This window comes from Balearica regulorum, chromosome 2 (assembly GCF_011004875.1).
Source record: "Balearica regulorum gibbericeps isolate bBalReg1 chromosome 2, bBalReg1.pri, whole genome shotgun sequence".
NCBI lineage: Eukaryota > Metazoa > Chordata > Aves > Gruiformes > Gruidae > Balearica > Balearica regulorum.
In genome coordinates, this window is record NC_046185.1 from 101,174,304 (window position 1) to 101,202,225 (window position 27,922).

The 27,922-nt window shown below is 41.7% G+C and overlaps 1 protein-coding gene across 2 annotated transcripts in view; it reads right to left on the bottom strand.

Annotated features, from left to right (window-relative positions):
* MBOAT1 (membrane bound glycerophospholipid O-acyltransferase 1) overlaps window positions 1-27,922 on the bottom strand; it is a 60,262-nt gene that overhangs the window by 14,169 nt on the left and 18,171 nt on the right. For both annotated transcript variants that reach the window (XM_075745159.1, XM_075745160.1), the window contains exons 2-7: window positions 20,196-20,341; window positions 19,569-19,646; window positions 15,837-15,932; window positions 6,342-6,397; window positions 4,040-4,094; window positions 1,117-1,300 (exon numbers count right to left, since the gene is read on the bottom strand). In XM_075745159.1, coding sequence (XP_075601274.1) covers window positions 1,117-1,300; window positions 4,040-4,094; window positions 6,342-6,397; window positions 15,837-15,932; window positions 19,569-19,646; window positions 20,196-20,341 — 615 coding nt within the window. The remainder of the gene's footprint in view (window positions 1-1,116; window positions 1,301-4,039; window positions 4,095-6,341; window positions 6,398-15,836; window positions 15,933-19,568; window positions 19,647-20,195; window positions 20,342-27,922) is intronic.

The window sequence follows — 27,922 nt, forward strand, 5'->3', positions numbered from 1 at the left end:
ATTTGCTACGCCACAGTGTTTTCTATTACAGCTTCCTAGCTTTCTATATACTATTATTGACAATCACGTCAGTAGTTCGAAGCTCAATTTCAAATACACATCAGGAGTAAACTCTCCTTAATGCAGTCATAATTAAAAAAGTATATCTGGCCCTTGGGTACCATGTAAAAGTTGACTCATGTTCTCAAAAGACTAATAAAAGTGCGATATACTATTGAAACAACAATGCATTTTTGGATCCCAAATACTCTTTTTATATTCTCCATATTCAGAAATAAACTAATGTGCGATTATCTTTAATGCAAATTTTAATGTTCTCTGCTGACTTGCATCTAAAACAATATAGGCCTTATTCTGACCTCAGTCAGACTAATGTAAATCAGAAGCAACGCCACTAACGTCAGTAGAAATACAACCGTGTGCAACAGGAATCAGATATGCATAGGCACATAATCAACTTCAGGGAAGACATGCTGCACACACTCACAAAGCTACACAGTCATTGCCACCTTAAGATAAGGGAGAGGAATCTAGTCCTCATGCTATTTAATCCTGTTTTACAAGAAGGTCATTTAATAAGAAGTTTTCAAGTAATATTAAAAAAAATATAAAATAAAATTAGTGTTAATAGTATGTGGAAAGTGACCTCCAAGTCATCTTAAATAGAGTGTGAGATTCCCTTGCAAAGCGCCTCGACAAGCTACAGTTTCTGATTAGCCACGATTCATGTATGCCTAACACCTCCTGCACTATGGGCAAGATTTGACTTTTTTTTTTTATTCCTGACATTTCCTCTTCTGTCAGGAGCTGAACTGCAACTCCTCATTGTCAGAACCTGCAGACCATTCCCATCGCTGCACAAAGGACACCCATTAACCAATGACCCATTTTGCAAGCCAAACGCATTTGGGGAATTCAAGAGGAAGACACTAGCCCCTTCACCCCTGACCCTGTGATAAAAACAGCAACCACTTCACAGTAAAAACCCACTGTAACGTTTACTCGGAAGATAATCTAAAAAATGGTTTCTCCTCTTAGTTTTTAATTATGAGAATCATGTACAAAGCTGTACTCTCCCACCCTTTGCAATAAATCTTTGTCATTTTAAAAACTTACAGTTGGAGAAGGATCAGGAAGTCTGTCATAACCCTTCTGCTTCCAGTTCACTTCTAACAGCTTCATGTGCACATGCCTCCCTTCAATGAAGGCTATATAATCCTTGTAATTGCTGCAAGGCCCAGCTATGATGCTCATAAAATTGAGGAGATAGCTTAAATACTCCAGTAAAGAAGGTCTTGTCCTGTAAAAATCATCCACACACAACAACACAAAAAAACCCAACAAGGTGAAATACAGCAAAGGCTTTCATGAATGCTTGTGCTGTTTGCCTCAGTCTCCAACTCTCTCTCACCACCTTCCCCCCAGCTGAAAGCTCACTGTATCTGTTTTGGAGAAGATGAAGCACGGCCTCTCTTATATCCCGGAGATGTCTGGCAGATGGCAGTCAGAACAAGGCTAACATGGAAGTGCTTAAGCTACAGGTGAACGAATGCTACTGATTTGAAAAGTTGTCATTTATTACTAGAAACATTTTAATCAAAAACAGTCATAAATTTAAATACCCACTCTCAAACAAATTGACTTGCACATTTTGAACAGGCCAGCAGTACCAGGAGTGAAAACCTGGTAACTGGTTTTGGACATCTGTCCAGTACATCAGGGACCAGTAAGGGCTGGCAGACCACAAGCTGAGTAACACTGGTCTCAGCAAGCAATGCAATGCAGAACCTTGCCTTGTGATGCAAACCACAGGGCAGGGAGCACTGGGGACCAGGACTCTCAGGCTTGAGAGGGGCTTCAGCTCAGCCTTTTGGAAAATGGGAAGCATGATGTTAAGACATAGAGGAAGAAAATGAAGAGGCACTCTGTCCTACTGCCCAAATAAAGGAAGTAATTGCCTGTATTGCATCATGAACAGGAAAAGGAACTAAGGGGAAAAAACACATAAATCAAAAGACAGCTGAAGATGAAAGTCAAAAGAAAGTTCGTGTTCGTTATTTCCATTTTTGCAAGTGCATATCCCACAAGTTCCTTGGGGGATTTCACATTAGATCTAAAATGAAGAAGATCCACTGTCCTTGCTAAAGATCAGTAGGATGGAAAAGAAAGATACAGAGGCCTGTCACCACTAGTGCAATTTGTAAATTCTTCAGCTTGCTTTATATGGCAGAAAACACTGTCCAAATTCTGCACTGAGATACACAGTGCTCTCCACGAATGTGCTAACAGTCACCATCCAAGTAAACGAGGAGTCCCCAGATGAGAACAGAAACTAGGGCACAGTGTTTCAAGACTTTTCTGTCCAAAACACAGATGGTCACGCATAAACCAAAACTCACTTAAAATTCTTTCAGACCAAAACATAAATTTCTAGCAGAAAAACTAAGCAACAGTTAAACATTTGCTGTTGCCTACTTCTATTCTGAAGCGGAATTAGTTTGAATAAACAGTTAGCTTAGCCAGGATTTTCTGCATTCACCCTGCTGGTTATTGTAGATGTTAGTGCCTGAATGATATGTTCTCTGGTGAAATCATTTCACAGAAAGAAGCAGCAAACAATTTGGGGTAAGACTGATCTTTCAGCTCTGCAAAATCGGGTCTGTGATTTGGGCTTCTAAGCTCTACAGTAAGATTAAAAATAAAGTCATTAGTTTCAGCCTAGATTCTGCACGTGGGTGGGTGGGGAGACATGAGCAATGCACGAAGGAATGTACAGAGGATGAGCAAGAAACAAAAACAGACCAAGAACAGGAGGGAAGACAAAAGGCTGTGTTACCAAAGGGGATTTAAAACTCTTCAGTTATGACTTGTCTGCCACCAACACTCAAGCTGTTGGTGTGTACTTTTCTATTATGAGGTCACCTACTGCACAAGCAAAAAAAACCAAAGGCCTGTTTGGTGAGAATTTAACTAGAATTAATCATATGGTCACAAGGGCCCAGTGCATTTAAATGTTATGCTGTGAGCTTTAAAAATAGACACAAAGCTATGGGTGACAGCAAGAGTTATAAGAGCCTCCCTACAGGACTTTCGCTTTTCAAGAAATTACTCCTTTTTTATTTTTAGAAGCTCATAGGCAGATTTTCTGATTGCTGAATCTTCTGCCTTGGAGATTAAGGAAATAATTTCCTTGGCCTGAAACAAACACTTTATGGTGAAAAGTAGTTATGGGTCTAAGACTAATTCTGTAACACTAATTCTTCTTCTAAATAAAATAAAATATAATAAAATTCACCTGCATCCTGCACTTGTATTGACAAAATAAATTTAAAAAGTGCTCAAACATACGATCAACATGCTGTATCCCTCTGAAAAATGAGAAGACTAGTCATGTAACATCAAGGACTAGGAATATTAACATTAGAGAGGGAGATAGGAAAAATAAAATTTCAGTGTCCAAAAACTATGGCAAAGAAAAGCAGTACTTGAAGGGTCAGAATCAAATCAAAATGGATTTTTACTACACAGTGGTTTGCTGATAGAGGAGGAGTATTCCACTTGGATAAATAACATATCTGAGAAAGGATGAAGTCAACAGCCAAAAAAATCCATGTCGTACAGTCTTAGCCTGAATATAAAAGAGTTAATTCAGCAAAGACTAGTTTTATTGCATGTGGAGTATGTATTTAAGTCAATGAGATGTTGCCAAGTACTTCAGTGCTTTACTGATTAGCACAATGTGATAAAAGCAAAAGTCCTGGACTGAAGAAATAAAGAACATAGCAGAAAAGCTATGTTTGTGTAAGGAGGGCACTGACAGCAGCATTACAAAAACAAAACTGCTTGAGCAAATAGAAAAAGCAGGTAGGATTTTTGGCTTATCATGGACTGGAAAGAAGCAGGGAACATTTTCATGGCCAGGCCACTAAGTTGGTCCTGACACTGCAAAGGAAAAAGAATCAAAACCGCAAACAAACCCAAACCCTAAACTTCTTTGGATGAATTTAAACACAAAACAGTAGGGTAATTAAATTCTTACTTTACAGCAAGCCGATTCTGCTCAGCAGTGAGTTCCTCAGCTTGTCGCCCTATTCCTAGGGAGAAAGAAAAGTCACGTTAGATCTTTCCCAAAGCCAAACAGTGAAAGCTATCCCCAAAGTCCTGTTTTTGCATCCCAGAGATATCCTTCTAAAGCCATAAGCTTCGAGATTTCTTTGCCACGGGCAGTCGTAACACAGCTCAATCCCTAACTTTTAGGTCAACTATATTCATGTACCACCCTACCTCTTTACCCAGGTTCCTTACCTCATTCCCCCTTTCTCACCCTCGCTACCCTTTCAGGAAGGGCAGCCACAGTACTGCACACACCACCACCACCACCCCCCCCCAATGCAACTCGCAGTGGCCCCCAGCAGCCTCTGCTAACAGTCCTGGGATGGAAAAACCTCTGTTCCCAGAAGCTGCTGATGGTTCATTTAACCAACAAGCCTCCTGCTGGCTCCTTGGTGAGAAATGGAGCATTTCACAGCAGGAGGAGTGGGCAGTGGAAGAGAAATGGGCTCTTAGGAACAGAAGCTCTACTGGTGTGAATGAGCAGCCCGCTTGCCTGCCGCTGGAGCAAGCCTAAACACACACATCAGTAATAATCTGGAATTGTACAAGGTCCAGACTGGAAGGGCAACCTCCTGTTGAGTGCACGAGACCTTTGAGGCCAGACGTAGAGCATAGACTCACTGTCCCAGGAAAATGATGGAAAAATCTTGTATGATGGCCAGCGCATAAACAGATGTTGATCACAGCAAATAGCTCAAAACCTTCACTCTGAAGCTTTAGCTGCACATACTGTGAGGAATCCCGCTGGCTTCAGCAGAACAACTCCCCACGGGATGAGTCACAGCACTTGATGCTGAGCATGCATATATACATCTTCACAAGATCAGGGGCTTGGCATCAATTAAGACTACTGTTCTAAACATACTGGCCATAATTACCGATACACACACACACAAGACCCATTTCCTAGAAAGACTGCTGATAAGCTGCTCATTTCCATTCTCTCTCCACTATTACAGTTTGTAAATACCGAGTGGGTGTGAGTTCCAGGGAAACAATTAAGCACTTAATTACTTAAGGGGCCGGGTATTTTGTTTGTCTGTTTCCATTTATGGGCAGCTGCGTTAAATTTTTACAAATACAGATTTGTCACTGATGCTTGAACTACAAGCTGCTCCATTTGATCAACTACTCCATATATGGATGTTCACAATGTAATGAGCCTTTTCCACCATCATTAATCTGTAGGATTTCTGGTTTGCTTAAAATGCTCCTGCCTCTGCTGTTATCTTTTCCCTTCTGCCTGTTGGTTTACCTTCAATATTCTAGGCGTGCATCCAGGCTGCGCACCACTGCTGCACACAGCGATACCTGAGCTAGCCAGCTTAAACAACAGAAACAGAGAAGCCCCAGCAACGTGACTGTCAATGATGAGGTCAATTAGCCTACGCAGAGCTTCAAGCTGCACCCATTATAGCCAGCTAAAAGCATTAGACCCACTTGTGTGAACTTGGCTTGCAAACAATGCCAGACCCTGCAGTTTGTAGTGTGGTCATCACCTAAATCCTAGATTGTAACTCCATAGCGGGCTGCTTATTTAGTCACCCACAGCTTATAATGCAATGGGCCTTGGACCATCAGAAGTTCACACTGCAACATCAGGAGACAGGAGCAATAACAGTATTGGTGACAATTGATGTTTCTAGCCTTTGCGCTGTACGAGACACAGGCACTTTACTGGGAAATAATAGTGCTCTTTGTCATGGCACAGCACAAGACTGAAGACAATGTTATTTTGCTTGCAACTGTGCTTCTCTCTGCACTGGGGAAAAGCTATTGAATTCCATCCTTCGCAACTCATGGAGTATATTATCACTGAATATATCAGTGATAGTGTATTTCTGCTAACTGACATTAATGGCATGAATGACATTAACGTATTAAATACAACTCTTGATTTTTAAGAATCAAGAACAGCTTCAGAGAGCTTAATGGAAACACACTGTAGCATCTGAACAGTAGACACTGGTACTAGCTAAAATCCAAGTTGGGCCCCAAGGAAGCAGAGCCCCCAAAGGGGAAAACAGTTGTCTTCATTACTGCAAAGACAGTTTGATCCTAGAAAACTGATCAAAACTTGCAGTTTCTTGTTTTCCTTCACAAAGCGTTTTTCTTCTTTATTTGGAGCAACTCGTTGAACTACATTCATCCACTCCGTAACTCAACCACAGAATGGGCTGGAATAAAAAGGCTCTCTTCAGGACAGGGGAAGAGATTCCTTTTCTTACCGTCATGTAGCTGGCATGCAAGTGTTGTGATCTTCTGTGTAATTATCATCAGCGGACTACAACAAAGACAGAAACAACAGTTACATGTCTTGTAATACAAATTATTCCCAACTTTCTTACTGAATGTCTTTATCCCTTTAAAAGGCATATCTGTACTAGCAACAAGTGGAAAACATCCAATTAAAACTGAAGGAGGAACTCAAGCATAAGACAATTGCCTGGGTTCAAAACAACCCCACAGTAACTCGCACTGGAATTTTTAATTGCTAAATGCACACAAAGCCCTATTTTATGTCTCCCCATCCTGCAGCAGTGCAAATGGTAATTCAGAAGAAATTGCACCACTAGGAAATACCAGCTTCTGCGGTCCACTGGGCTTCCTTTCAGGCAAAGACCAAATTCAAGCCCCGCATGATGCAACGCTAGAATACAGCAATGCTGTTGTAACATAACTCTGGCTCTTCTTACTTTTACTCTCCTATTGTCTGTCTCTGTGTCCTAAAAAAAAATGTCGACTCTGCAGATACACATGCTTATTTCCCCACATGAATAGCCCTATCAATTAGGGCTGCGTGCAAACACCAGAATAGCTGTCAGCACAGCAGAGCTTCCCACTTGCTTCTTGGCCATGCAACTGCCTTGTGGAGATGTACCATCCAACTGGGAGCATTTGGGCATGTGGGATCTGGAGCCTCCCAAAACCAGGAGCTAGCCGTACCTGAGCCACGCTTACAGGCTACCCAGCAGCTCTGGGGCCAACCAAACAAGCAGCGTAGGATTAGTCACTATGTTCAGTAGAGCTGCTTATACTTCCCATATCCAGCCTTACAGAGATACTTAGCAGTGTAGGCAATGTGAGTTGCTGCAGCTAAGGAACAGAAAAAAGGCAAAACTCGCCTTGGTGGCATCAGGAGCTGGTCCCCATGAGGGTAAAGGACACAGCCAGGAGCATTCAGAGGTACGTAAGAAGAAAGATGGGGGGAAAACCATGGGGACAGCTAATCAGTCCTTCACAGGCAAAGGCTCCAGGGCTAACTGTGGTCCGTATACAGCTTCTCAGGGCAGTGAGGCCCGAAACACAAAACTTGGCACTGAACACCGGTAGTCTGGAAGGACGCACGGCAGGCAGAGCAAGGGACAAGCACCCGCTAACGCTGCCTCTCCCCATCTCTCTGCCATGGGGGACACCAGCCCAGGGTGCCCAGATCTCACACTACCTATGAGACCTTCACAACTGCGATAGCCAGGAGACCATAATGGGTGATAAGGATACATCAGTGTTTTCAAAGCATTAATTGTGATGATTATATGTAAAACCAGTTCCACAGAAGGGATTTGCCTTCTCTGAGGATTAATACAATGGGTTGTTTCTTGATTTGGTGATAAATTATCAACATAAACCACACAGAGGCTTCTGCTTGAACACAAATGTTGTCTTCAACATGGAAATTAAAACCCAAGTTTGTGTACACGCTATTTACAGAGTTTGACCAGTATATATGGAAGTTTTTAAAGAGACATTGTAATATATTTTCTGGAATCCAATGAAAGAAAAAAGCTAAAGGGTTGTGGTTTTGGGTTTTTTTAGTTCAAGCACTGTTTTTCCCCACCGATTTCTCAAGGTAAGGGGGGAAAAAAAAAGCAAAAAAAAGCAAAAGTTACATTTGATGATATCTCTGTCTAAAATAACAGTCAACTATTCATGTTCTGCAGAGATTTTTGAGATATTCTGAATCATCCTCGACTAAAATTGACCTACTGGTTACAATCAAATGTAAATCCAATGGCTAAGATAAACTGTTTGCCATCTGATTATCCCATTATGATATATCAAACTGATTTTCAAGATAATTAATATGCTGAATAGGGTAAACACAAGAATACTGGAAAAAGACATTCTTTCATCATAAGTGGTCTTTTTTTTTTTAATACTAAATATAGCTGATCTTTTTCAAGAGCCCACATGTAATTCTGCGTGGAGTAATTTGCATTTTCTACCCAAAGCCAGAGAACATGCAATATCAGCCAATTTCTTAATCAGAAACTATTTTTATCATTTCAACAGCCTCTACTTGAAATGTCAATAAAAGCGCTTGCACATAAAATCCAGAACAAGCTTAAATATACACAGGTCTGGCATACAACCATAACACTAGGGCTTGTACAGCAGCTCTTCTAGGGTCACCTAGACCATTGATTGCAGCTAAGGAATTCAACAATGACTCTTCACCTTCCAGACAAGTCCAATACTGTGAAGTAGTAATTCTAATTTTTAATCCAATTCATCTTTCAAGAAAAATTATTTGTAAGCTATATTTTCACCATTATCTTCAGCATCCTATTTCTCAAAGTAGATTTTCCCATTCAGACAAAATTTTGCTTTGCTTTCAAAGAGACATAAATCCCAATCTTTAAGCACACGAAAAAGCAGATTTTTTTTAATCCTTAAGAGAGACAGAGGCTGTCAGTGAAGCAGCAGTTCTACCACAATAAACACAGATTTTTATTTTGTCAGTGCTTGACCTTTTAGCTTTATGGGCAAATACTAACACTTGTTTCAAATTGGTTCAATTTGTTGCATGTGTTTCTTACCGCAAGCACTTTATGCTAATATTGAAGTGGGTAACTTTAAGCCTTGGGCTCAGAGCCAAAAACCATATGCATTTAAGTGCCTAAATTTAGATACTCATCTTAGAAAATTGGGCCCCCCACCGTAAGCCAGAGAGAACCGAAATGCAAACAATCCTGATGTGCTGATTAACCGGGGGAAACAGAAGTGCAGCCTGCACTGAAGTCATACAACATATAAACACAGAGAAAAGAGTGGTTCTCTTCATCTATATTAGGAATTCATTGCCTCATCGATGGCACATTGTAACCCGGCAGACCAAGTCAGCCTCAGAAAAGACGGACGGTCTGCCTCCCTCAAATCCCAGCTCCAGAGGAGACAAATGAGCACAACAGCGATGCTGCTGACACCGTGCGTGGGAGGGAGAACCACAAAGTGCATCTGAGATACCTTCAGTTCTCTCTCCTGCCATCATCGTATTACACATCTACGTATCCCTTACATGCCCTGCTCAGGAAGGTGGAAACCTGCTGTACAGTGGCAATGGGATGACACCCTCTGAATCTACTACAACACAAGTATCAAGTACCATTAAATGCTTCACACAACGGGTAAGCAAGGTTTCAGGTGAACAGGGAGCATCTTCCTCCTCCCTCACCCATCCACCATTGCCCCGCTGGCTTGACCTCACTGGGGGACCAAGCCTTCGCAGCAGCAAAGGGCAGAGCACAACAAAACAACGACAGTACTGGAGCTCTCCCTTCTTCTGACACCCCTTTGGGGTGTGGAGGCACCCCATCTTCTGCACACCCATACCTGTCCCACTCATCCCAGGGGACTTGCCAATCTCTCCTTATCACACACACACACACACACAGAGCAAGTCTAAGACTGTTTTTATTTCTTAAGAATGAATAATAGTCTTTCCCCTCCGTATTTCAGAGCAATGCATGAGGTTGCAAGTCTTGAGACAATATTAAAAATTAGGTAAGAAAAATACATTTAATTTAAGGGGGAAAAGAGTATCATCATTTCATAAATACACATGTAAGTTTTGATTATTAAAACTTGGCAATACCAGAGTATTGAATTGCCATTTCTATTCAGCCTTTCAGGCAACCTCTAATTTTAAACAATGATCAAACATTGAGTAAGTTAATATGTAAAATACAGCATCATATCACATATAATCAACTGTTTCCAACACGATAATATTTTTAAACCTTACACTCACTCTACTGGAAAAAGTCAGTAGTGCTACAAACAAGAAAGAGAGTTAACAAAACCATAAAAATTCAAATACCCTCTCTCTCTCCCAAATTTTGAGAGATGCACAGGTTACTGGAATGGGGTGAATTATTAGATTGAATTTAAAAAGAAGATCTATGTACGATACTTGCATTTACAGATGAAGCAGGAAGACCTGCCCCTAGGAAGGAAGCATTTGAAATAAAACACATTTAAGAAGCCTAAAGGACTTGAACTCCATCATATTTGAACACATTCCATGTCGCTTTGCAGCCACATGCAGAGTGGTGATTCCACATCCTCTCCTCTTCACCTGTCCTACTAAGCACTGCAGTTACAAACTAGCACAGAAACACAGAATTTGATTTACCTGTGGTGTGACTTCCCCCTGCCCCACCTCTATGTTTTATATATTGGCTAAGATTTTAATCTCAGGTTGTAGCTGCATTGTGTCTCCTACACACAAACTATAGTGGCCAGCTTCTAATTTAAAAAAACCCCAAACATCGAGAAATTGCCCTCAGAAGTCAGTATGAAATAGGAAATTTCAACAAATAAAAAGAACAAACCCAAATTGCCTTTAATTTACGTTACATGCCTTGGAAAATAACACAATACAACAAAGATGCAACAGTTTACAGAGGGTCTTACCCCCCTAATTAAACCTTCCAAATTAAAGTCACATTTAACTGGTATGTTTTCAAACATGGCTTGTCCCAGTGAAATAAACTGGCTCAGAAGCACAGGCCAGTGGAACTAAAGACGTCGGCATTGGTTTGTAACCTGCCATGGGGATCCTCCCCGTGTCACAGCCTGGCTACTGCACCGAGCAAACTTTGATGCTTATGAGAGAAAAGCCGTTTACCAAGCAGAGTCTGCCTGACCTTAGGTAATCCTGTGGAGGAGTCTGGCACACGCTTGCTAGAAATAGTTTCCACTGACCTGATTTCACTGAGAGAGGAGGTGGAGTCAAAAGGCTCATTGCAGACAAGAGTGCAAATCAGCAAACATTTATTTCAGGTTTATCTCTTTAGCCCTGAGCCATGATGAGAAGTTCACACAGTCACACTCTGCTACGACATTAAACATGCTACCGAGGGGATTGCTGAGCCAGAGATGTCACAAAGGCTTCATTGGCAGAGGGCTCTTACTTCTGCTTTAGACAGCAAAATGAAGAAGTGCCGAAGCACACAGAGGAAAAATACTTCACTAAACTTGCTCATGCCTCCAAAGCAACTTACAATTTGCTTCATGGGTTTTTTTGGTGAAAGGTCCCAAAGAGCGCTTCTTACACCTTCATGATAGAAGCACTTCACTTAAAAGAGTATTTACTTCTGGAGAAGTGTCCTGGGATGCAGTGGATGCGTGGAGCTCTCTAACAGTGAATGCCTGCTTGAATTTTAGCCAATTCCCACATTGCGTCTCTTGCAGGACTTCTGTGAAACCAATGGTAAGTGATCTCAGCGCAGTTTCAAGCGGGCACAGAAAACCGACTGACCTCCCCTTACTCACCCTGCACCTGCGCTGCTGTGCTGCCTCTGGGGACCCACTGCGGGCCAAAGTTACCCAGAGCTGCTGGAGCAGACACTGCAGCAACCTACTGCGCTTCAGACATTTAAAAGACAAGCAAATAAAACACCCAACTGAACTCGCAGCATCAGTTAGTATTTCTGCATTGTATTTTAACATGGTAACAGAATACCTCTATGTTTGTTTCCATCAGCAAATGTATTTCTTTTGTAAAAACTGGCTGTTGTACCTTTATTCCTTTCTTTTATGGTTGATACTAAGCCACTGAGAGGGGAAAAACCAGCAGCAAAGCACTACCCACCGGACAAAAATTGACTGCCTGAAGTGACACTTGTTACTGAGGTATCTGCTTTTACGGCTTTTCAAGAGGGCTCTTTCAACAATCATCCCTTTCTAAGCAATTTGCTGAGAATGCTGCTGCTGTTCTGCATTTGGGATAGAGCGAACACGTAAAGATGTTCGTTCCTTCTGGAGAGTGATGTCCACCAAAACACTTGTGTAAGAGGTACAGATTTGACATCTGTAGGGAGGAAAACTGCTTGAGTTTCCTGACAATTCAGCTCTAGTCTCTCTAAGACCAACAGAAGACTGAAAGCAATGCCAGTTGAGTTTCTTTTCTGTAAGGAATGGCATGAAGAAACTCACATATGCACAATCATTCCCTGACACTTGTCAAATAAGGTGCAATATTAGGAAATTTTGCTCAGACACCGCAAGAACTAAAAGAGGAAACCAAAAAGCTCTATGGTCTTAATCAAGCAGAGGCTTAAAGCAGACACAACTTCATAAGGATGAGAAGCTCCTCTGAATTCCATCCAGATGATCATATGCATATGGCATTTGTTCATGTTGCTTGCTAGATTGAAACCGTGTCTATTACTAGTTTCCAAAAATCCCAATCAAGAATCCCTGGATTTATTTTAAACTGATTTCTCCTTAAATCCATAATACTACTATACTCAGTCTGAGCCTGTGATACAAAGAAAAAATCCTCAAACTGTATGTTAGTATAACCATTTTTATAAAGTTGTATAGAAACCAGGCAACTTACCAGCATAATCCTCTTAGCATAAAGAAGAAGAAATAAGAGAGAGAAAAAGAGAGAGAAAGAGTTAGGATTTAGTATTCCTAGGTACAATGTATAAATGCCATGGCAAACCAAGCAAAATAAATTATGCATGTTTCTCTCAAAGATTGATTTGAATTAAGGGGGATGCACAGAATTCAGTTATTTTACAATTAGTGTTCAAAAATTAATAGTTTTCTTTGAGAAAGTAGTCAGGAGAAAATTCCTAAATTATATCACCACATTTTTTTGTGAAATAATATAAATGAAAGAACTTTGGTAAAATATATATACATTTTTATAAAAGTAATTAAAGTGTAGCAAAGTGGAACTGGTTTTCATCAAAACCTAGCATGTAGTTTTAAAAAAATTGACTTTTCACTTCAGTACTATACAATACATGAAACACTCTTTAACGAGGAAATTGCTGCAAGCAGCTTGAGTACAGTTTTGATTGTAGGAATCAGTGACCAAACCTACCCTTTGCACGAGTTAGAAGAATTAACTCATCATCAGTAGAGAAGAAGTTTCCTCACTTCTTAACCTTGAAGTGGTGAGTCACAGTTTGATTTTCCATTTTCCAGTTTACTTACGACATGACTCAAAAGTTACCTTGTTCTCCGTCCATCTCTACCTGCATTTTACAAGCTGTGTTCTCAAAATGGGGGACTCCAGACAAATAGCACGACCAACTATTACTAAAAAACCAAAAAAACCCAAACCCATTTACAAGCACACATCAAAAAGGTTATGCATGCAAACTGCTAAGTGCACAAAGCAGGGCAAGAGAGCAAACGAGGTATGTCAGCTGTCAGCACCGACACTGGGAAACACTCATTTAACATCTGGCTTGTCAATTCAGGGAACTGATATTGGAAAACTGATAGCACTAGAACTGGCCACGTGCCTATTTGATGTGGATTAAGACTTCCTCCTTGCAATCAGATATCACCAGAGACTTACGGGATACTGAGACCTCAAATACAAGTCAGCAGATGACAGGCCTTTTGTTCCCTCTTAAAGATTCCTTTAAATTCAGTGTTTTCTCTTCTCAGTCCATATCCCCAGCCACATTCACCCAACAGGGTGGGAGGCTAGAGGGAGATGCGCATCATCACTCCATGGATTCTGTCTCAGTGTTTCTGAAGTCCTGAGGGAGAACTTTAAGGCCATCCTTCCAGCCAGGAGCCTGTTTGAATGCTTCCCTATTACCACATGCAATAGATGTGGAACCATCAAACATGGGAGAACAAGCAAGAGGAGGTTCAGCTCCTTGCTCATACATGGTAAAACTGTGGTCAGGGAGTATATTTTGTCTCTCTGGGTCATAACATCTGTTTAGGCATAAAGCCTCAGGGGGCACATATTATTTACAGCTGAGGAAAACAGCTTTATGAGGCTGACCTGGGTTTGAGCACTTTGGATTGCAAATTTTTATTAATACCACTACAATATTTTTATTTACTCTGAGTTTTTAAAATATACCATGAAGATGTAGTTCATATCCATACTACATTTTCCAGTTGTTTACTAGTTGGCAGTTTTATGTTTGACTGAAGTTTAGGAATTGTTTTATATCTTGAAGCATCAGGACAAAAATCAAGTAACAGAGTAAGTTCAGGTATTATTCTTTCAGTACCATTATTAACCTCAAGCTCATCATTAGATAAGAGTAGCTCCCTTTTCATCAAGGGAGCAGAAAATGCTACCTAGTCTATAATATAAACAACCGCCATTCCTCTTCTTCTACCCCCAGTCTCAACTGGAGCTTTATCAAATGTCACCAGAGACAGCTAATACGCCTCACAGTGCACGTCTGAACGCACTATTCAGAAAAGCATGCTCTCTTCTATTTCTCTCTCTGTCTCATACACACACAGAGCTATAGCATTCCAATCCCATTTATAGGCTTCTTGGTATGTCATGAACTTTCAGGACATGCTTTTGTATATTAAAAGAACCACAGAAAAATTTTAGAATTAAATTTCTCTAAATGTATGAGTTCTCATTTCTGCCCCCTCCCCTAATAAAAAATTCAAGGCCTCAGAAAAACTTTCCCCCCCTCAATTCAATTAAGTGCTTCAACCCACCACCACCTCACACAGACACATGCACAGAGACAGCAAAAAACTCCAGTTGCCTATAAGAAGACAGAGGCTTGCAAGAGGCTTCTGTAACTTACTATGCCAGTTTACAGAAGTTTTTCATAGTATGTTACTAATTACTCTGTATTCAAGACATTCAATTAAACAAGTGGGATATGGATTAGCACACTGTTTTTAAATCATGCAAAAGTATACTTTCCTCTCATAAACAAAATATATAGTTAGCTGTCTATATTTTTGCAAAGCATCCTCTATTGCTTCAGTGAAATCAAATGGAGACTACTGTGTATATGAAAAACACTGTTCCACAGAAATGCATGGCATATAAAAAGTTGTGCTATTTAAACAGGAGCCATAACCTGCCCCCGTGAGAGAATCCATAAGACTGGTGCCACGAGTGAAAGCTGTTTCACATGTCTCTGCCGAGGTAACCCACCCACCTCCCACCTCCTCCAGCCACCCACCCCCTGCCCAAGCCCTCCCCTCCTGCCCACTGCAGAGCCTGGGGTGGGAAACGCCTTCCAGTTGGGGCATCAAGACAAATCAGAACGGGGGGTGGGGGGGGGGTGGGGGGGGGGTGGGAGGTGGGGGTGGAGAGCAACCCACCCCACCTCTCAGGGCAGACCACCAGGGACCGGAGCATCAGCCATGCTGCTGGCCAGGGCGAGCAGCGCTCCTCCAGCTCCAGAGAGCAACTCCGCAGACTTATCTTCCCAGGCTGCTCTAGGTGGAAGTCTAGCTAACCAAGCTCTACCTTCCTAACGAGATAGCGCCTAGCAAGAAAACAGCAGAAACAATGACTCAATGCAAAAATCACACAGTGTTTATTCCTTATTAAAAAAAAAAAAAAAGCTTAGAAAAAGCTTAAGGGAAACAAAATTGCAAGTGCTCCCCAGATAACATAAACATTATTCTTAAAATGTACTAAATTCAACTAATACTAATTGACACAGGACCCAGCTTGCAGACTCACTCACCCGGAAAAATCTGTAGTGAGAATACCATAATGAAATATGTATATTCGGCTTATGTGGCACAACGTGAGGTATCCCATAGCTACGACAAAGGAGTACCTAAAAACATAACATACAGAACACATAGTTACCAACACAAGTACCAACAAGAACTGGAATCACTCAAATTGGGTTTGGGCTTGTTTAGGAGTGAGGTTTGATTTTTGCAAATTAGGTTAACAAGTCTGAAACTATGTTACAGGATCTGGCAGAAATTTTCAAAGAGGACTGATATTTTTGTGTACCCAGCTGAAACACTATGGAGCAGTCTCCTCACACTGGCAGTGGGAAAAAAGACCAGGAGAAATAGGATCACTTCAAGTTGGGCATTTCAATTTCAGAGTTCCCACTCTCACATACTATTTTGAAATTTGTCCGACTCAAGTATTTGAAACCAGATGATACTGTATGTGCATCTCTGAAGTTATTCATTGCCTTTTTTATCTGTAAATGTTCTTTCTTTACCTGCACAACTCTTCCTCAGATCTGCCAGAAACTAAAATATTTGAAGTTTAAGGTATTTTCTCTCTTCTGATTTTGTATGCTGAAAGATGCCCTTTTCCAGAAGAAGCATTCCTTAAGTGGAGCTTGACAAATTCACTCACTGTTTTTCAAGATGATCGCAAGGTTTTGTTAGGCAGGACAGGAGCGTGACTTTCTTAACAGCTGAACTGTCTGAGGACCAGAGGTGTTGCAGCATCTAGGTGGGGCAGATTCAGCCTTTCCTACAACTAACTTCTCCCTATATTTACCTGAGCAAGAAAAAGGATACTGGGGAGGTGAGAAGCAGATGGGTATTTTGAAACAAGACTAACAAATGAAGCAAATAGAGAGCTGGGACACCAGAATGAAAGGCTTGCATCACATGGACAGGCCAGGACCAGGTCTAATGCATCCCCTGCATCAGGAAAGGAAAGCCAGGTGGAGGAGAAGATGCAAAAACCTACAGAGGAATGAAACTGCACATCCTGCACACCCAGCAGAGCTGAGCCATGGGAGGTCAGGCAGGCTGGTAGCACACATTGCCAAGCAGGGTCCCCCAAACCCATGGGAGGAGCGATCATGGTGGGGAACTAATGGTGAAATCAAATGAGAGGAACAGTCAGCAGATGACTGAAAATGAACCAGGCCTTTGTCAAATCATGTCTGGCTTCTAAAGAAATGAGCTTTTCCTCCCTGGAGACTAACAAACTGTCGTGCAAGTGACAGTGATGGATCGCAAGGCAACCTGTGGGTCACGTGGCCCACAGCAAACAGTTGGATGAAAGGCAGACTGAGGGGACACAACAGCTTCTTCAGGAGATTCAGAGCAGAGTTTATCTTATTTTATCTCGGTCAGGCATCCAGTCCAGCCTCAGCAAGGTCCTTGGGCTCCCTCTCATCAACAGAGAATGGCAAGCATCCCTCCAAAGGCAAGTCACCCAGCTCAGACATGTAACTGTGATAGATGGGAAGAAGCATCCAAAATAAGCCTCAGTGCTTAAGTGTAAAGCACTTAGATCGAAAAGGGGGTGAGCAGGGAGAGACATACTGAATTGCTGCTGCAGCTGGGAGCATTTCTGATGCTGGATTAGGTTGTCCATTTATAGGCCTTGAAGGCTGGCAGCCTCACCAGAGAGCAAATGAGCAGAAAATAAGCAGGGAAAGGAGCATGCAGGGTAAACTATGTAGTTTCTTTATTTCATTTGTTCACTTCCATTTGTGTTTTGGGGTGGGGAGAAAGCGAAGACTTGGAGTCCCACTATGAAGGATCCAGTGCTCTTACATGCCCTCTGTATAAACAGGTCCAGCCCTTAAACTGGCATTTTCCAAGCTTATTCTCAAGCAGCTTGAATACATTGTTATTTTACCAAAATTAATAATGTGGATGCACTTTGAGTCACACTGCTATGGCTAGTGGAACAGAGCAGAAAAGACCCAACCCAATCCTCCCAGCCCTCCTAAGGTCATTCAACATGTTGGATTGCTATTTCACATTGAGTCCAATCAATACAACTACCTTGCAGCAGTGGGTGACATTATATGAACCAGCTTAATTTGCGTTGCAGCGTACAGCTGTTTTCCCCGTTGTGACTGATTGGCTACACAGTAAGAGTGAGGGGGCTTCCTGTTGAAACTGTGCCTGTTTCCCTAGCACCACCACCTCAACTTGTCTAGGAAGACATAAGTAAGTACCGGATGATTCCCTCCGTAGATTTGGTTCCTCTGATCCACAATGGGCAACTCCTGCATTTCCCCCAAGCAGGGACAATGACCAGGAGATAGTAATACACATTTTTAGCACCTTTTCCTTCTGGTCTCTGGATGGCACTTCTTTCATAAACATTATCCAGTTACTTTTTTATTTGAATTATTAATTACCTCTGGACTTCTGGGCTTTCAACTCTTCGAGGGGAGTGGAAAAACCCTCCTTCATTAACACCTGTGTTTCTGGTGCAAAATGCTAGTGACTGCTATAGACAAACCTTTCACTTATGGTTCACATTTCTAAGCAATCCTAGACAAATCATAAGTGAAGGCTCCCATTTGGATATTAGAGAGGAGTTGCCTCAAGAAGTGCTAAAGAAAAGGGGAGATCATTATCTGTGCATTAGACCCCTCAGACAGCCCTGGCCCTGAAGACGAGTGAAGAAAGGGTTTCCGTGCCCCAGCCCACACTGATGTGGATGGGAGCATTCAGCAGCAGCCACAGACACACAGAGCAGAGAGACAGAAATCACCCGTAACACGCCCAAACCAAACCACAGTATTAACCACATGCTCTTAGGGAGGCCAACACAAAAGTGGGAAAAACTGCCAGCTCGTCCTTCTAGCCTGCTATAAAGTAGCAGTTTTACAAATAAAAATTCCTAATTGTGCACCTACACAATTTTAAAAACTCCCATGTGCTGAACTCTAACAGAGAGTATGGTACCCACACAAGAAGACTCAATGACTGAACAGAGTTCTTTCACATGAACTTCCTCTTAGTCAGTTAAAGAAGCAGATGCGACTACCTTGTAGTTTCCATTTTCATATGAAAGTGCTTTCTGTCTTTTGGCCAGGAAGGCACTCATTTGATAAAGCACTTTTAGGAGTCTTAGGCGTCTTCCTTCCTCTGAGACATTTGTATAGGGAAAAGAAAGATCCCAGGGTCAAGAACTTCTCATGATGGTGCTGTAAGCAGTGACATTTCTGGTACTTTTTACTTTTTCAAGCTCAAAGCCCAGTACCAAATGCAAGACTTAATTCCATAGATCACTAAGTTAAGCTGCCACAGTGACCTTATTTGAACTACCTAACTCAAGGATAAGTGGAAAATACCTAAAGGCCAAACAGCAAGGGGGAAAATGCATTAAAAAGGATTTTAAAAAAGCGATCCTCAAGCTTTAAAAAGTGATCTTCAAGGACACAAGACCAAGGAGAATATGACTTCATTATGTTTAGGAAACCAGAGGTCTGGGCATGAATTGTTAAGCTTGCAAAAGCTGACTTTCAAGACCAGCAATTTCATAGGGGAATGCAATGTATCAATGCAAAAAACACAAATTGAGATTACAGCTGTTTCTGTAACTGAACGACCAAAGCTCCTGCAAGTAACTGGGAAAGAAAGGCAGAAAAGAAGAGGAAACGGTCTTAAAAATCCCTCATGCTTCTCCATGAAAGGAGAGAAGTTGTCAGAAGGGCAGGTCCAGACTTGCAGCCACATCAGCTCACCTGTGGATGTTGGGAATACTCGCCATATTCATAATGCCATAGTTCATCATCACCAGGACAAAAAGATGAATGGAATACCTTGAAGACAACAAAGTGAGTATTTAGATAATTTCTACATGACTTGGAGGGGCTGGCAGTTCAGAGAGAAGGAATATTTTTCCATGCAAATGGCATAAGTGTGATATCTTATCAGGTATCACTAAACATGGATTATCACAATGACATCTTTATCGCCTGAATATCCAACACTGATTCATACTTATCGACAAAGTTAATACTTATTGACAAGATGTTGTCAATGTGTTTCATTCAGAGAAAGAGCAGCCTGGCTCAAAGTGCACATTCAAACTAGACGCACCTTTTCCAAAAGCAGTATCTTCACAGCAGACTGGTATGGCTTTAACTTCCAGAACAAACATCACACATTAAATACTTCACTTACAAATACTTTCATGGCTCATTTTACTTTGAGGGTTTGGGATGGTTATGCTGGTTAGGAATTTTTTTGTTTTTTTAAGAAAACATAGAATGTGCCTTCAGACCAAAAAGATGTAATCCAGAAAAGTTGACATTAATTTTAGAAATATTTTTACCCAAGCCTTGTCTACATGGTGACTAAATACTCACCACCCAAAGCAGAAGACAGCAAAGTATATTCCAAAGAGGGTGGCAAATGCATGGCGAACAGCTGAGCTGGCATGACTGGGACCCAAGTAAATACGAAACCAAAATGCAGCCAAAAGTGCAAACAGTTGACAGGCTACAAAATTTATCTGTAAAAGACAAACAAACAAAAAACAATTGTGATTCTTGGAGGAGGGGGGAAAGGAGTCTCTCCATTCTCAGAACAATAAAGAGTGGAACCAGGAAAAGGGGGGAAAAAGTGAGAGCAATGAATCTCTTCCTTCTTAGCATTCTCACTTGTGAGCCCAAGCGATACCTTTCCTTGGCCAATGATAGAAGGGATTAAACAAGCGTGTAGCAACCCGAAAACTCAGACAGGAGGAAGAGCAGGCTACAGCTACCTGAGGTACAGGCGGGCTTGGAGTGGTTCCCACTCTCCCCAGGGCAGGGCTCTGCTCCGCTGCCAGCAGTGATGGCACACCAGCCCAACCCAGGTCAGGGGATGTCATCCCCTTCTCTGTCCTCTTGGTGGGGAGGCAGAGGCCAGGAAGCAGACTGGGACTCTGAAGCCTTGCCCTGGTTCCTGACTTTCTCCACAAACCCCAAAACAAGGGCAAAATCAATAATCCTGATGTGACGCTGTTTCACAAGCAATAACTGCACAGCCTTCTTAGCTGAAATGGTCCACCCCACAGGATCCTCCAAGCAGGCCTTTCAACTCACCATTTTTTTCGCAGTTCAGGAGTTCAAAGAAAACAACTTTGCTCTGCGGTCATGCAGACAGCTACAGGAAAATGCTTCTCAATTGTTCTTTGGCTACTGCATGTCCCTATAGAGCGTGGGACGTGTTCTGGCCCCATTGTAAGGGGGTAGCAATGGCAACACGAGACAGGTATAAGCAGAGGGCAGGCAGTCCATGGCTAGAAGCTACCTCTATCAGACACAAGGACAAGCAAAAGCTTCAGTGCCTCAGAGGAAAACCGACACCAAGCTGCCTTCTTCAAGTCACCTTCTCTTTGACAGCCTCAGCAAAAATCCCAGAAGTCAGAGGAACAACAGAGCTCAGGAGCTGTCTCTAACAGAACAATACAGCATTAAGATATGACATCCATAAGTCTAGCCTGGACCCTAGACAGCTGGAGTTAAATTTATTTATTCAGCTGCAGTCTTTTTTTTTTTTTTTTTTTAAAGAAAATCACCCTGAGCTCTCCAGCAGCAAGTCATCCTAGGCTGAGCAAAACTAAATAGGTTGCAACATTTAAGCAATCACTTGGATTAGAGGATTATCCAAAGCTATCAGTCCAGGACAGGATGATAGATCTCACTCAGAAATGCTCTGACATGCTGGCTGTCCAGAAGTGGTTGGATCCACTACGCTTCTTGTCAAAAACATTTACAGTGAGTTTAACAAGACACTACAACCCCAAACTGCTTTTATTCTGGTGGACTATATCCAACATGGTGCTGTTCAAGCAAATGCTTTTATTAGGGTTTGTTGGCTACATTGCTGCAGTTTCATTATTTCAGTGATGCAGGTGGCCATGCAATAGAATAATACAATAATTTAAATACTGAAATATGCTGAGTTTTAGTTCTTTGGAACAGAGACAATATCAGTTTATTTCTCGTGCATGTAAGCATTTATAACAGACGGTATCATAAAACTATACCCAAAAGCAAGTAATTAGCGATGTCTTATTATGACAATACTTTACGCTTTATTTAAATAAGGTAATTCTTATTTTCCATGCAAGATTTAAAAAGAGAACAAAATTGCACTGGTCTCACAAAACCCAGATGCTGTAGTACAAATCCCGAACTCTCATCTGGTCTATTACCATACAGTTACACTCAAAACACCTAACTCGTCCCGCCCCTCCTTCCACAGCCAGAGGTCCTGCAGAAATGGCTGACAAGAGGACATCCCCTGCAGGGCTGCTCTGGTTGCATATCCGTTCTAAGCAAGTTCCCAAGACTGATGGATGCCAGTTCATCAATGACAATTCTGTGAACCTTAATCCCACCTCAGCCTGCTCCCACTTAGGGTCATACTAGTACAGCCAGTGCAGCTCAACTCTGTGGCATGCAGAGCCCCCTTGATTCAGTATAAAGAAGGAAAGTGCGGACATTCCAAGAAACCTGATGTGGCTGATTGTTTAAAGACAAGACCCCCTTCTGTGCAGCGTCACTCATGGAAGCTTCATACCAGTAAAAACCATCAAGATAAGCAAACGTTTGCTTTTCACTTTCATCCAATTCTTGTATGTTCAGTTTGAGATGTTAAAGATGCTGGAACTTCAAAGGTTCACACACAGAGCAAAATTAAAGTGCAAGATCCCAAGCCAGACACACTTGTGATAGCATTTACATAGCTAAGGCAGCTGCAGCAGCAAGCAAGCAGCAGAGACTTCATCACAAGCTAGCAATACAGTGTATGACAGCAGAGCAGCCTTTCATACATACACTGTTGCTTGCCTACACCATCAATTCCTCTGAGCATGTTACCTGTGCTATATGGATTAAAGTTAGCATGGGTACACCAAGCGTGCCACTATCACGTCTTCATTTTGTTGTGCAAATTAACCAAGACAATTTCTCCTCTGCGCTGTTTTTGCAGGAGTTGGGGTAAATCCTTGTACCAGTACAAAAGCAAAAGTACACGCTCTCAATTTATAAGGGTTATTTCTGCAGAGCAGCCAAACTTCACAGATCCAATGTACTCAGCAAGCAATAATCTCAGAATACTAGTTGTCATTTACCCTTTTTGTACGGAATCAATCTAGAAAGTACCTGACAGAAGAATCGCTACAACACATCATTGAAAGTTACAGATGTGATTAAAAAAAACAAATCTAAATATTAACCTTCCTTTTCAGGATTTGTAAATGGCAATGATGGTGTTGAAGAGGCACAAACACATATCAAGATTCCTGTGTGTCAGTTGAACATTACGTGACCTACCACAATAGCATAAAGGAAGTGAGAAGGCTGCAGCCAATGCATTGCTTGGGAGATCGACTCCCAGACAAAAAAAAATGCAGTCTGAAATACTGAAAGGGTCGACTTTTGCTCACTGGCTGAGAACATTCATGCCTTTGCCCTCCCTTCTGAACTGCAGCCACTATAGCTCTTCGGCAGCTTTCCAGGTTCCTTTTCCCCACAGCCATGTTTTTCTGACAGACAGCACTGCCCCTACACACAACACGCTGCATTTGTTTTTCTTTGTCTACCATTAAGGCTTTTAGGGGTTTTTTTTTTTGCATGTATTTACAGTAACACATACACATTATAAACAACATGATTAGGTTTAAAGGATTCATCAGCAGAGGGGTTGGGAGAGGGATACTAATGAACAAGAAAGCCAGGTAAATCCAAGAATTACTGATAAAACCCTTCCGTCATCCATGAGGTATTTGGTACCTGTTGGACAAAAACATTGGGGAACAGTATTGGAGAATACTTCTTGTATCTGTCCATCTATGTGCCTGCACTTAGAATCTGAATGCACCAAAGTGACCTCTGATTTTTGTGGGGGTCAGTCTGAAGATCAAACTTAGCTGCACAGAGCTCACTCCAAGGTCTTCTAGCACATAGTTTACTGCAAGACTGAATTTTAGAGGTGCTAGGCAATTGCAGGATATTTCTGCAAATCGATCCCTTCTGTGTTTACCTGAGCCAAGCTGAAAGCGTGGATAAATCAGGCCAAATCTTTTCTTAACTACAACCTGTCACAAAGAGAGGGAGGGAAATTGTTTGTTTCTTGGGTTTGGGGAATGTAAGACAAATGTCAAGACACCAGTAAAACTGGGGAGCTCCTTTTCAAGTGCTGAGAAAATCTGTTCCGCCTGGCAGGGTAACTTTGGTACCAAACCAGATCTGGTCTGTTCTCCACTGAGTAATAGAGGGATATGATAGCTTTTCATATGAATACCACCTCTAGTTAGTTATTTATATGTAACATTTTGAACACGTGCACCATTCACATGCATACGCACAAATACTGCCAGTTCATCTGACAGTGACTTTACTGCATTTCATTTCACATTAATTTTATTCTTCGCTCTAAATATTTAAGGTACCTAAGTAAATAGATCCCTAATATTTTAAGAAACATTGTACTATATCACAAGTGAAGTAACAGTTACACTTTCCTCCCTTTCCCTTCCCAAAGAGCAAAGGGTTCCTATTATTCCCTTTTGGTTACTTCCACTGTTGCTAAAAACACTTTGTAAACAGCAAATTGAGGGCTTCTGAACATTGATGAATGGTGTCCACACAAAAATAACATGGAAATAGAAAATAAATTATATGAGAATTAACCCTTCTCATTCCAACCCACCATTATAAGTCATTTAACTCATGTTTTTAGCTAATCGCATCTAGTCAGTTTTGCCATCAAATTTTTTTCACATCTGGTTTCAACTTTGCTAGCAGAAAAGAAACACCTTTGCTTTTTACAATCATTTTCTTCCATGCTCTAGTAAGATGTAATAAAATAACGAATTGGAGCACATGATATGTTGCCAAAACAAGATACTATCTTCCTTTCATTTTCCATGATTAAACACTGGAAGACAGAAAGGCAGTCTCATCACAGTATCCTGCACCGACATCTGGAAGACTTGTATCTGAGTCACAGCCAGCTGAAGACAGCCTTGCAAAGCAGAAACAAGATATCTGCACTCTTGGAGAGAGAGAAAATCTGGAACAGCTCCAGCCCAACTGGGTTAATGGTTATTGTTGTCTGATTAAGGAATTCTTTAATACCTAATAGCCTTGACTTTAAAAGGCCAGAAGGATCCAGAGCATGTAAACACTAGGTATGAACAATGAGAAAAAACCCCCCACAACCATAGTTCCTCCCTTTATCCATTCAAATTCTGTAGCAGCAATACCTCAAAGTGATGTTTAGACTGCAAAACTGAGTTTTATACAAAGCTAGCAATCAGGTCAGACCAACCACGAAGCACCTATGATGTTGACACAAGAATAACCAAACATAATGGTTTCAAGATCCCCCTATACCACCATGCTAAAATCAAATACCTCGAAGTATGTAAAAGGTTAGTTCCATCTGCCTCAAGACTTTGCACCTTCTGCCAGTTCTAACAGGGTTGGCAAATGTTGGACTGGTACTGTAGAAAGGGGAAACACTAACTCCTAGGGATCTGGAGTCACCTTTTCAGTCATCTCCATCAACAGGCAGGCCATATTACATGGGAAAGTCATCTCTTCAACTTGCAAACCATTCTTGCAGAAAAATCATAAAACTTTATCTTTATTGGTTCCCAATAACCATCTGCAGGTGGGCACTTTTAAAGGCAACAGCCACAAAATAAAAGTTGGCAAGTCACAAAATAAAAGTTCCAAATACCTGGCATTAAATACTTGTCTTAAAATCTCAGCATTTGGAGGACATGAGCCCATTGCCAGTAACACTGAGTGGGAACAATCACCACCTTTTGTTCTGGGGGCAAAGTGGCTCCATGGTGGAGGTTTTTAGGAAAAAAAAAAGCAGCAATTTGTCAAATTCCTCTAACAGGAAAGCCATGGAGCCATAGTGCATTTCCAAAAGGACACAGGTAAATGTGTTGATTGGTGCATTAGAAAATGTCTGGAAAAACCCACCAAAAAAAAAAAATCATACGAGGAGAAAATGGAAAGTGCTTTTCCTAGCTGGAAGTTCTTGAGATAGGAAACAGAAAATACAAGAGAAGGCAAACCCTGGCTTTATACTCTTCCACCAAATCATCACAAACAGTCTTGGTCACTGCTCACCACAGTTTATGGTAGGCTACTAACCACCCACTTCAGGAAGTTTCAATTCCCCTCATCCCACAAGCCTTACATCTGCAAATCTCCCTATTTAAAGAAGTGGCAATAGACATTTGAGGGTTATTAGATCACACTCTAGGAACAGGTAATAAGTAAGATTAAGCACGTAGTCTGTTATTTTAGTGCTTTTAACATTTTCCTTATAGTTAAGTATCAGGAAGAAAAATCCTGCATTCTGTTTTGACCACAAAAATACTTTGCTTTTCCTTTACTACTTCTTTCCTCCCTTAAACTAGCAGAAAAACTGATCTCATTTTCCAAAAATCTAGGAGGATATAACAAATTGACCACGCAGTTTTCTCCAAACTCCAAATGGCAATTAAATCCATTGCCGAAACCAGACAGTTCTCTGTAAGCAAAATTCCTATTAATGCTATAATTCATTCACTATGAAAATGACTATAAGAAATCACACTGCTAACTTGTTGCTTGTTTGATGACAAGGTGCTGATGTATCACCTACAGCACACAGCCTTTGGACAAAAAGCAGACATGTTGCACTTTCATCCACGTTCACAGACAAAGGTACAAGTATATTATGGCACAGCCAGACTGCCAGAATATTCCCAGCTAGCATCCAGGTCCACACACCACTTCAATGTACAGCAGACGACACAGACTGTCCTCAGATCACAGATATCGCAGAAGATGCCTCTACTTTTATTCCAGGTCTTGTGCTTACCAGCCAAATGAGAGGAAAAGGGTTTAAATCTGTATTTGGATTATGCAATAATAATAATAACAATGGATTGAGAGCAGCCTGAGGAGGAGGACTTGGGGGTATTGATTGATGAAAAGCTCAATGTGAGCCAGCAATGCACACTTGCAGCCCAGAAAGCCAACCGTGTCCTGGGCCGCATCAAAAGAGGCGTGACCAGCAGGTCGAGGGAGGTGATCCTGCCCCTCTACTCCGCTCTCGTGAGACCCCACCTGGAGTACTGCGTCCAGCTCTGGGGGCCTCAGTACAAGAAAGACGTGGAGCTGTTGGAGCAAGTCCAGAGCAGGGCCACCAAGATGATCAGAGGGATGGAGTGCCTCTCCTATGAGGACAGGCTGAGAGAGTTGGGGCTGTTCAGCCTGGAGAAGAGAAGCCTCCAGGGAGATCTCATTGCAGCCTTCCAATACCTACAGGGGACCTAGAGGAAAGATGGTGACTGTTTATCAGGGAGTGTAGTGATAGGACAAGGGGTAATGGGTTTAAACTAAAAGAGGGTAGATTTAGATTAGATGTTAGGAAGAAATTCTTCATTATGAGGGTGGTGAGGCACTGGAACAGGTTGCCCAGAGAGGTTGTGGAGGCCCCCTCCCTGGAAGTGTTCAAGGCCAGGTTGGATGGGGCTTCGGGCAACCTGATCTAGTGGAGGGTGTCCCTGCCCATGGCAGGGGGGTTGGAACTAGATGATCTTTGAGGTCCCTTCCAGCCCAAACCATTCTATGATTCTATGTTTCATCTGCTGAACAAAAGAAAATGTATGAACAGAGGCCTTCCATGGTGGCTCAGTATAAAGATGAAGTTGTAGCCCAAAGCCAAGATACTCTGCATTTGCTGCTATCTACTAATGAGCTACTGAGCATTAGTTTAGGAGGCTGCTACCAGGTTTTTATCTGGTAAATTAGAATTTTTCCACTATTCACTAACTTACCACAGATCACCAAACAGTAGTTTTCAGTATTTGGAAAAGCATAAGGAACCATGTTAATAGAAACTACTGACAGCAACAATACCTCCTCCTCAAGTCAAATCACTGTCTATGGAGTCCAACAGTGCTTGGGTAGTACTTTAGAAAGGGGATGCCATCATAAAGAATTCCACTCTGCCAGAGATCAGGCCCATCTTCCAGGATGGTGTCTTTCTTGCAAAGAATAAAGCAAGAAGTGCAGTAACTTGTTTTCTC